General features: G+C 36.0%; 1 protein-coding gene across 15 annotated transcripts in view; it reads right to left on the bottom strand.

Annotated features, from left to right (window-relative positions):
* Positions 1-6808: 6808 nt before the first annotated feature.
* Positions 6809-12140, bottom strand: part of CHL1 (cell adhesion molecule L1 like) — a 199830-nt gene continuing 194498 nt past the window's right edge. For all 15 annotated transcript variants that reach the window (XM_045051871.1, XM_006928940.5, XM_023249977.2 and 12 more), the window contains 2 exons: positions 11372-11444; positions 6809-8166 (listed from right to left, as the gene is read on the bottom strand). In XM_045051871.1, coding sequence (XP_044907806.1) covers positions 7950-8166; positions 11372-11444 — 290 coding nt within the window. In that variant the 3' untranslated portion in view covers positions 6809-7949. The remainder of the gene's footprint in view (positions 8167-11371; positions 11445-12140) is intronic.

The raw sequence follows: 12140 nt of genomic DNA, 5'->3' as shown, positions 1-12140 counted from the left end.
CACTTTTCACAGAGCTGAGTTATTTGCATATTTGAATTCATTTTTACCTTTAAAACATTCCCATGATATGGCTACTACTATTAATATTTAGCTACACATAAAGTCATCAGAAATTATTTTATCATTCATTGTACCTGAGTTATTCATATATTAGAGAACTGTGAAATATCAAATTTGTTTTGAAATAATATAAATCATTCAGCCATCACTTTTATCTGTTTCTACCAGAAAGAAAAATGTTAAACTAAGAAACTAATTTTTTAATGTCCTAAGTATTATAATTTATCACACTTTAAGATTTGAAAAATGCCAATCCCTTCAAAAGTAGAAGACTTGTGTAATTCACAAAACTTGAATTAATGAAGGCCAATAATAATTATAATGAAACCACAATTTAGAAGTGAAGGATGGAGTGTAAAATCCCTAAGTAATCCACACATAATACTTGCTTAAATCTTGAAAAGTGCCAAGATAAAAAAATGCCTTGAGGAAAGGGTGCTTGCTGTATGCATTTTATATTACTTTGAAACACTTCCATCTAGTGGTTGAGTCTTTTAATTACATATTTCATTAGAGCAGTAGAATTATTGTAAGATGTTTCCACTGTTTAATTCATCAAAAAAGCATGTTTTTTTAAAAAATTAATTTTAAAACACAGCTAACTTTCATACTCTAAGTAGGAATTTATGGTTCATAATATAACATTTTCTCTGTGGAATTACAAACATACATTATAAACATTTTAATTATCCTAATTACTCTCTATATATTGTATTGCAGTTAACTTCTTGGTATGTAACTTGTTGATGTTTACCCAAAAGGAAATTTGTACTGATTCTTGTGACTGGAATTACTGAGTGAATTATTGAGTTACATAACTGTTTTAACAAAACATTGAAAACTTCCTTTCCTGAAAGAAGAAGAAATGAGGGCTTGGTGTCAGCTTAAAAAAAAATTTTTTTTTTCTTCTGTGGTTAAGACCTGGACTGCAGTTTTTTGTTCTTGAGTTTATGGACATAACATTCCATTAGTTTTGGGTATACAACATAATGACTTGATGTTTCTATATATTTCAAAATCATCAGCCCAGTAACTCTAGTATATTCTAAATGTTTTTAAAATGTAAAACTCAGGGCACTATGTTTTGATATGCAGATTAGTTATTTTCCCTTATTATTATTATTTGTTGCATTGTTTCCCATTTGGTGCCTTAGCTCACTCATTCACCGAACAAATATTTGCTGGGATCTGTTATAGGCTGGGGCCCATTCTGGGTATCACAGCAGTGAACAAGGCCGGCGAAGTTGCTGTTCTCATGGAGCTTACATCGTAGTGGCAGTAGGAATGGAAAAGAAAAAATCACACAAGAATATAAATTAATACAGCAATGATTGATATAAAGGAATAAGATAAACATCACCTGACTACTTTACAGTTGATAATCACAGATATCTTCCCTGAAGAAGTGACATTTAAACAGAACGGAAACTAGTTTATAGGAAATTCAGGAGAACATTCCAGACAGAACAGCAACTGCAAATGTCTTTAAGGCACATAAATGGATTTTAGCGGGCTCTAGAAACACAGAGATGGGCAGAACGATCAAAGCACAACTTTGGGGGGAACGCTGTATGAGATAAAGTTGGTAAGGCAGCAGGAGCTACCTCATAGATGGTCACAGGGCTAGGAATTAGGGGTTTTGGCTACATTCATCGAGTAACCATTAGCATACTCTGGTTTATAGGTTACTAAGTTCCCTGTGATTGTTTTACACATTGGAGAGGAGAGCCAAAAAAGAGAATACAAATACATTTAAATATATATTTTGGAGTTAGAACTGATAGGAGGTGATGTAGGACAATGAGGGAAAGAATGTACCCCAAAATTATTCTAAGTGCTTTGGCTTAAGTAACTGAGTGGATAGTGGGTCATTTATTAAGATGAAGACACTGGGTAAGAATTGCTTAGGGGTACCAATGGAGACTTCTTTCTAGACTAACTAGACTAGAATCTTCTCAAATGCATTCATTATTTGGAATTATTTGTGACTCTCATTCTTTAACACATATTTAATAAATGTTCACCAGAAGCCAGACACTATGCTAGATGGCTGGTATTTCCAGTAAAATTGACCATCTATCTCCTGCCTCTACAGAACTTTTATGCTAATTGAAGAAATAAAGACAGTAATCAAATAGCCATAGCAAAAAGTGAACTTGCAACTGTGTAGCACAAAAAATGAGAGGTATATAAAATTATGATACACTAAGATAGTGATTTGACCTACTTGTGGAAGACTTAGAAGATTTCCCTAAAGAAACATTAAGCTTGATACTAAATCAGGGATTCTGTGAAGAAGAAGAAACTTAAGAGATGCAAAACAGGAAGGAATTTGCCAAATACTTGGAGCTGGTAAAAGACAGAGTCAGGCTGGATTCCTTACTAACAGAACCTGCAGCAATCAGTATACAGGCTACTAATTTATTAGGGAGTACAATCCTAATAAGTTAGCATTAGGCAGGAAGAAAAGAGTGAGGCAAAGAGGAAGAAGCAACAGAAGGTACATTATTGGAATGGCCACTGTTAAAATTCAAATGATTGCTCTAATCCACAGGACCATCCAGTATGAGGGAGTGGGGAGGGGCCACGAGAGAAGGTTGGAATTTAGCCACCCTCCCGTCTTTCACTGAATAAACATTTGCTCCATGGGGTATTAATTCCTCCATGTTTCCACACTGAGCACGAATAGGCACCAGGCAGGGTGTCATAGTACCTCATGCCAAAGTGTCAAGGGACAAGCCCTTCCCCACCCCACCCCACCCCCCCAGCAAGAGGTGCATCATGGGCACTTCTGTTAATTACCTTATGCAATTAGTCTGTTGTAGTCACTTGGAGCAGCTCATGCTACAAGTGGCTGGTACTATACGGACTAGGTCTGGAGAATCTGAGGTATTTGATATAATCATTATGTCAGAAATGGAGAGAGGAAGGAGAGAATGGTGAATGATGGGAGTGGGGCTTAGTAGGGGTCTGACCATGCAGAATGCTGAAGACTTACTAAAGATTTTTGTCATTATCTTAAGAACTGGAAAGTCATTTTGGGGAGTCATCACAGGGAAACAGCATGAATAGATATGCACTTCAAGTATTATGCTGTCTGTATTCTGATCAAAAGTTTGTGGAGAGGAAGGCAATGCACACAGACCGGTTAGTATAAAAGTGGCTCAGCCAAATGATCACAGTACAGAGCAGTGAGTAGATCCAGGAAATAGATAAGCCATCGTATCAACAGGATTTTGTCATGGATTGAGCACGGGGAAAGGGAGAAAGCTTGGTAAGGATAGGTTTATGGTTTAAGTACTGCTGAAAATCATTGCATTGTATGCACAGTTGAGGGGTGTTGGATAGGTTTGGAAGGGGAAAGTCATTCACTCACTTTTGAAACACTGAGTTTGAAATAGCCTTCAAACGTTAGGAAAAGAAATGTCAAGCAGGAAGTCATAAATAGAAAGCCTCAGATAAATGGACAATCCCAGGCTAAAAATACCTTGAGGTCATGTGTCTGCACATGACAATCAAAGCCTGAGGGGTAAGACAGAGAAATAAGAGAAACCTAACATTGAGTCTTCACAGAACTCCAGAGTCCAACAAGTTTGGATGCCATGTTTTCCTCTTGGCAGAACTGTAAGGCAGCAAATTTATCAATTTATTTCAATTACTGCGTTTTAGGCTACACACATTCCGTTGCTTTATATGTATAATGTTGTATTCCCCTGTTGCACATTTTGATCATGTATCTTAAAACCAAGAAGTTTCTAAACACGATCACCAGGGCAATATTAAACTCAAACTTACCCTTCTTCAGCATTTCTAAGATAAATGGTGGAGTGAGAGATAAAAGAATACATACTGGAATAAGGATTCTGAGCCTGGGTTTTACAGTCAAACAGCACTGGGTTTAATTTCCACCTTGAGCCCATCCTGGTTATACTCACCACATTATTTTAACCATGTTGTGCCTTAATTCTACAAACAGAAGATTGTTTTAGAGGTTAAATGTGATAATGTATGTAACATGTTTAGCACACATAAAACACTTTTCAAACATCACACTTTCCAGTAGATTGTCTGGGTGTCCCAATTACTCGTTAGCCTTATTTGAAAGTGTAGTATATTGGACATCTTCTTGAGTATTGACATGTCTACACTGTTCTAAAAACAATCAAATGAATATATACATTCATCTTAATTTCACATTTATCATTAAGTGCAGAATTATTAGCCTATTACAGTTTGTAGATGTTGTTATTATATGGCCTATTTGTATGTATAGTCCTTCAAATTAAAATGCTTTTATTTATATGTCATTTATACTTAATCAATTTATACTTCATTCTGGGATCACAGGCAACTGAAGCAAGATTGATATGTAAACTCTGATTCTTCTTATCTGGACAGAAAAGTATACAAACATTTTTAGAGTACATGAAGTTGAACTTTTATTTGGAAAGTTGAATTTCTCGTATAATGAAAATATTTTTAAACCATACATATTCATAAGCATAATACAAACACCACCTACGATACAAACACATTTTAATAAAGTTCTACTATGAATATTAATCTAAGCCAAAAAAAAAAAGTAATCAGGTAAACCAGTTCTACATACCTTTCATCTCTTTTGATGATGTAATCAAACAATTTAAGACACAAAACAAATTAAGCTTTGGCTCAACCCTACTTATTTCACTATGGGAACACTAGGATATCTACTACCACAGATTACAAACCCAGTCCCTTTATAATCAATTTAAAATTGTTACAAGAATCATATCTTAATGGCATGTAAACATATTTAGGGTTTCAATTGGCAATTATGTTTTAAATGCTTAGAAAAACACACCAACATTTCTCATTATCGTTCTCTCTCTATCTCATCTCTTCCATGAATATAAAATAGGAAAAAATATTATTTGAGACTTCCAGCATAATTTCATTGTGCTTTACACTTTTATAAACATGGGTACATCTAAAATATCAGATGCCTTTACACCAATAGAATAATCCACCAAATTCACATTTTCTTATAAATACACATGCAAAATTAGTGAAAAACACTTTTGTATAGCAAAGACCCTGCTTACTTGTTTTCTGATTAATAATTTTTGATGGCATGTGCAAATCATACTGCTCACTGAACAGTAGATTTTACTTCCTGTAGATTTGTTTTTCTATAAAAATATATTTATGTGCTCACAGGAAAAAAGTTGAGTTGGTATGTGTGGGGTGACTTTTGATACATCATTGGATTAACGGTTTGTTTATGAAGTTACAAGGCATCTTAGCTTTTATCATTTTCAAATTTTTCTTCATAAAAAAGAACACCCTGTGACAAAGGTAAGGTAACTGAGATAATCATTAGCACTTGATAGTTGAGACAGCATGAAGCAAAGGGGTCAAGCAACGTGCCTAAGGTTTATGTACAAGATCAGCGCTGGAACCAGGAAGAGAACTTGGATTTTGCCAACCCTTGGACAGTTCTCTAGGAACTCATCCCCACCAACAATCCTTGAGATTATATACAATCTATTACATTAAAATAATATTGACAGTTAACAGAGAAAGTTAGTTATGAACCAAGTCTTCTGCACTGAAGATTCCTAGTAGAAGCCAAATGGTATTAAGAAAACATATAAAAAAAATAACAGCAAAAGGCAGTCATAACATAATCTCAGGCTTCGTATCTGTAAGTTTTGGTCGTTGAGAAAAATAGGAGCAGGAACATCCCTGTTACTCATACTGCTAAAGGGAAACACTGAGGTCTAGGGAGATCAAACACTTCAGTATTTGTGTTAACTTCTAATTTAAAGATTATCAAATTTAAAAGAAATCTACTTCTAATGCTTTCTGGAGAGTATTTCCAACCTGCATGATTCTCTTAAAACCGTTTGGGCTGATGACAAAGAAAAGGAACCAGAATAACAGCAGAACTAAACGCAAAAGTCCCAATCTTGGCCTTATCAGTGGCTGAGTACGAGAAATTCCTCCCAGGTATGTCAAAACATGAGGATTCTTCCTCCAGAAAATGCTTTAGAAATCTGATGGGGGATGAAACTCAAGGTGCACTAATGGAAGTGTGGACCCTCACACACAGGGAAGACCAAGACGCCCTCTCCTTTGGAAACTCTGACTTCTGGGAGTTTGGTCAAATCCCGAGCCCATGACACATTGTTTCAACTAAGACATTCTTTTGCTGCCTATGCATTTTGGAGGACACACAAGGTAAAAAAAAAAAATGACCATTAGGTACTCCATGTGGATTACTGCACTGACCACTATAAGCATCCCTAATTTCGGTCCACCAGAAATACAGTGGGCTGCATAAATCAAAGTCAAGATTTCACAAGGTATGGCCATAGCTACAGTTCAAAAAACAAAGGAAAATCTGTGAGTCACTTTCACTTAAACATAATTAAGAATTTCATGGTAGGGTTAAAAAATATTTCCATAAAGTGAGAAGTTGAACACCAGATTTTACTGGCACGCATGCACAGTCCTTCATAATATTTTTAAACCATTTCCATGTACAATTTTAGAAGGACTAGTGGCCCACATGCCAGAAAATGAATTCCCTGAATTTGTGCTGACTTTGACAGAGGAACAGAGATCCCACCTTAAGGATGTTTAAAATGTGAAAAGCAAACCTCTATATAGAAATATCTACTGTAAACAGTTTTTCTTTTGGGGGCTGGGGTAGGAATATACTCAACAATAAAAACTTATTTTGAAAAATATGAAAACATTTCCCTCAATATTTATATGATATTTTATTTTGAGACTGTAGGAAAAAGCAATATAAGAACAAAACCCAAATGCTTTATACAAAGTCTTCAGTTTTGGAACCTCATGTTGTTGGTTGTAGCTGTGGAATGATGCAAAATGTTATCTTACTATATACTTTAGCTGTACAAACATGCCTGTTAATGTTCTTTTTCTCACTTCAAAATAAAACACATCTGTATTTTTAATTGTGTAAATATTAACATAATATGTACAATGCATTCATGAAATAGATGCAAGCATACCATTATATAAACATAGAAAAAAGGTCAAAGTGGTCAATTTAGAAATGAAGATATTAAATAGATATAGCTAGGAGACGCCAGCAGCCCGGAAACCTTGGCCTGTTCTTTCATAAGATAACCTTCTGACCACCACTTCCTTTTCAGCTGAATTTAGTCCAAGAAAAGAACAAAAAACAAAGATGGTTCTAGATGTCATAAGTGATATACCCAAAAAATTCGTGTTGAAACTGAAAAAATTAGAATTCTGTTTAAACATGACCATCTCTGGGCAAACAGTTAGGCGCTCAATAAATACGACTTGATTGTTTATCTAGAACTCCTGCTACAAAAAATTTAAATAATAGATTTAGACTGTATATATTCAATGAACCATTTTAATAAGACATTCATATTCCTCTTTACATTTTAAATAACCGGTTTGCTTCCCATCTTTTTACCTGTCGTGAAGCAAAGTCACTAAGACAGTTCTCAGAGACTGAATACAAATGTGCACACAGAGGAAAAACCACAAGGTAGCAACAACAATGCAAACACAATGACCAGTAAAACCAGGCAAAAATGGAGTACACTGAATGGATACTTTGGATTCAGTTGAGGTGAATCTAAGTACAGGATTTGTTTTGTGTTCTGAATTTTCAGCACCTGAAAAACAAAACAAAACAAAACAAACAATACAGGCCTGGAGTGCTTGGTAGTTTACTTTTTCAAGGCAGTGCTATTTTCTCGACATGACTGCAAGATGTTCAAATTCTGGATGAAATCTTAAGCCAATACGTTTCTATTCCTATGTGAAAGTTCTTGCTCCCTTGAACAGATAAATATGGAAAGTTGATACGAAACCACTGATTTGTACATGTGGTACATTTACGCCCGGAGTGGAAATGTTGCTGTGGAACTGCCATTGCTTTCAACAGATCCTTTCTCCTTAGATCCAGCGTAAGCGCCAATGAAGGATCCGTCTTCACTGAACAGACCATGATCTCCTTCTCCATACTGGACTAAGCTGTCAGCACTTTCTGTGGCCTGCATATCCCTGTTAAGCGATCGAAGGCTTCCTTTGAGAGGTTTTTCATCACTGTCGCTACAAAATAAAAGACAATTCAGCAAAATCTAATATAAGATATTCACATAAAGCAAAACTCGTGCATATGTGCTAATATGTCTTACAATTTTCAAAACATTCACATCAACATTGCGGACACACAAACCCTAAATGGCCCTTTAGCAAATAAATGTTTAAAAACTCATAACCTATTTGGGTCATTCTGAGGAACTGAGAAAGCATTTTCTATTATCCACAACACTTCTTTATCCACAGCACTTTAAAAATGGGAGTTTTGAGACAGTCAGACATTCAATCTGTTGACGTATATAGACGATAATGTTATTCCCTTTGATTTCCTGAACTTTTCGAACTCCCAGTCATCAAATCTTGATCTCTCGTGTTTACCTTTTATTCTGTATCCTTCCAAATTTTTCTCTTTTAATTGGGTTAATCAATCAAAGTCTGTTTCTGGTAACCAGAGAACTTTCTTTAATACAGATGATAAATTCAAGTTGGTTGAAATTTTTTTTTTCTTTTACATGGCTGGCACTTTTATAGAACATAAACACTTATAGTATCCTAAATTTATTACTAAAATGTCTATAAATGTCTATAAAGTGATATGGTATTCTAAATTTCTGGATCAAGATATTGTTTAAGTACTAACTATTATCACACTACAATGCTGGATACTAAGTTAAATGATCTTATAAAATTTTAAAAAGGAAGAATTTGGAAAAAACTCTATAATTAGAATATGATTAGCACTTTATAATTTTTGGCAATCAGTGTTGTTCATCAGATAGGTCCATCTCTCGGCTGTCTTAGAGCAGGGCAAGGTGGCACCTTCCTGACCTTTCTGAGTTATACATTTCCATGTGACTTGCTTTCACACAAGAAGAGTGAGCAAAGGCAGTATGTGTCACTTCAGAGCCGGTGCTCAGTTTGTTGTGTTCTATTTCCACTGCTGTGGTGATCCTGGATGCTCATCTACCAGGCAGTGCTCCTAAATGATCAAGATGACCAGAGCCAAATGTGTGGGACACACAACTTCAGAAAGAAAACGAGAATTACCCAGGCTCTCCTGACTCATACAGTAATTGGCTCCAGAATCAGGATGCTTATAGTCACAAAACAAAAACAAAAATGTGGCATGAGCTTAGGGACCGGGCAGCAAGTGGTGCAGAAACTATCACCTAGAAGCCGGAAGGATGACAAGTCATGTCATGAGCAAGAACAGCATCCAGTAAAACTGTCTCCTGGGATGGCTTGGAGACTAGATAATTTTCCGGATGAACATGTTTTGGGAGAAGATGATGGAAAACATTAAGAGATTAAGTAGATTTAATTAAAATATTAATAAATAATTTTGTTAATGGGATGCCTGGTTCAACTGTGAAGTGGATGGCTTTATCAGGCAGCAAAGTATGGAGGAATGAGTTTTTGAGCAAGACATTATCATAGCTTTTTTCTTCCCTATAAAACTGAACCAGTAAGATCTGTATTTCAAATATATTTTAAACAATTGCCATAGGCTCCTAATGATTCTTGCCTAATGGAATGAGTCACAATTTTTAAATTTGTGAAGTTTCAAGTTTCCCTCTCTCTCTCTCCCTCCTTCCCTCCATCTCTCTCTACTTTTCTCTCTCCCCTCTTTCCTTCCTTCTTCTTCCCTTTAATGATCCTTATTCTGTAAAGTTGAAGTGAGTAATCAAGAAATGTAAAAATATAAAAAGAGCTTTTGATAAGTGGACAAAAGAAAAATTAGCATAGAGCCTATAAGGAGGCTCAGATGTACATGGTTAACCCAGGACAGCTAATCACATTGCTCCATTTCACTGAAATGGATCCAGGGATGGGCCAGTTAGAGTCAATCAAGTCTCTTTTCTGATGTGAATTCTGGCCTCCTGTGTGATAAAGGCCACATAAACCTGGGCCTTGCAACTCTCTTGGCTGCAGTACACAAAGGACCTGATGGAAAACAATGCCATCTCAAATACAAATGGCTAAGAAATGGGGAGGGTGGTGGAAAGAGGAAGATGGTGACCAAAAACAGTAGAATGAGAAGTTTAACACAATCTCAAGAACAACCTCCCTCGTTCGGATATCCTGCAATTCCTCCCAGGTCTGGCACGCTTTTTTTTTTTTTTTTTTTTTTTTTTTTTTTTTTTTTTTTTTTTTTTTTTTTTTTTTTTTTTTAAGAGAGAGAGAAAGAGAGCAAGAGAAGGAGAGAGGGACAGAGAGAAAGAGAATCTTAAGCAGACTCCATGTTCAGCATGGAGTCAGATGCGGGGTTCGACCCCGCAACCCTGGGATCGCGACCTGAGCTGAATCAGATGCTGAACCCAACCGAGCCACACAGGCACCCCATACACGTTTTTGTCTTAAGTTTGGCCATGCTCTACCCAGTTGTTAATAGTAACACAACCCATTTCATCTATAAAACCTATCTTATCTCTTTTGGATGATCCTTTATCAGCATCTCTCCAGGGCTGACAGAGCTGCTCTTCTTTTCTCTGAGCTCTCTTATTCTCTTTACTTAATTACAGTGATTTGCATAGGTAAGTTTTTCCTCTGCAGACTGGGTTCATCTAGAGGACAGGATGTGTAACTTACTCACCTTTGTAAGTAAATAAAGGTATACGTATACAGAATACATGTTTATGGACATAAACTGAATACAACCTGGGTTGTAATGGCCATGCTAGAGACTTCAAGATGTTTTAGAAACTCCAAATAGATAATCACTCTAAATGAAAATGGTATCCTTTGCATTGCACACAGAGCTTTAAGAAAAGTCTTCCAGCATTCACATCTACCTAGATTGCAGTTACACCCACCTGTGCACCCAGAAGGTTGGTTACTATCACTCAAGTACATCCTATTTTTACAAACCATTGCTTTTTTTAAAGTGTTCATTTATGTCAAGAGACAGAACGTATGTGTGCAGAGAAGTCACAGAGAGAGAGAACCCCAACCAGACTCCACACTGTCAGCACAGAGCCTAACACAGGGCTTGATCTCACGAACTGTGAGATTATGATTTGAGTGGAAATCAAGAAATGGACCCTTAATTGACTGAGCCACCCAGATGCTCCTACAAACTATTCTTTAAAAAGGCACTACAAGATAGTAGTATAAACTTTATTTTAACAAGAAATACTTGTTTGTTTTTGTGTTTTTAAGCTTATAACCTCATGAGTGCATGTTTTAATACATTTTGAGAAAGGACACTGTTTACCTGTATTCGCCAAAGGTTTCATCTTTTACTGACTGAACTTCTGGATCTGGATGCAGATCTTCCTTTTCTTTCACTAAAACACAAATTGAGGGGGAAGTAATACAAATAATTTTTAAAGACATATTAATAATGTAGTTAAAGATAGATCATCAGTAAGAAGCACTGCTCCAGTTCTTAGATACTAGCGAGTCAAGGGTTTTTTTTGGTTTTTTGTTTGTTTGTTTTTTGTGGTTGTATCTACAACCCATCAGTTACCTCTTTGTTTAAGCAAAAAAGGAAAAGGAGTTCCTGGATTCTCCTGATTTGTCATCAGAATTACAGCCTGTTGCAGACCATCGTGTGGCTATTGAGTATTATGTGGGCAATGAGTCTTACTGGAAGAGTAAAACTTAGTTACGGTTTCTTAGGGAAGACCAAATTACTAGATCTACATTGTACTGACCAAAATTTTTGAAGATTCCATGGGATCATATCAGATCTATGTCGCTAAAGTGAGTCAAGAGTCAACCTTTGACCGTCCTCTTCTCACTCATATTCATAATTGCCTCAAATAATCAGAATATTCAGGTCTATCTACGGTGACATTTTAAATTCGATTTATTCTAAGTAGTGGGACACAGGACAACTAGGAAAACTCAAACAAAAATCCTTCATGGCATCTTGTACTTCTACTTGCAGAGACCCAAAAGATTCTTTTACCCATCCTGCAATGTGAAATGCTGACTTTTTTTTTTCTTTTCCATCATTCTTTAAAATTTGGATAGGGCCA

The sequence above is a fragment of the Felis catus genome, chromosome A2 (assembly GCF_018350175.1).
Source record: "Felis catus isolate Fca126 chromosome A2, F.catus_Fca126_mat1.0, whole genome shotgun sequence".
NCBI lineage: Eukaryota > Metazoa > Chordata > Mammalia > Carnivora > Felidae > Felis > Felis catus.
Note: the sequence above shows the minus strand (reverse complement) of the source record. Positions and strands in the feature narration are given on the sequence as shown.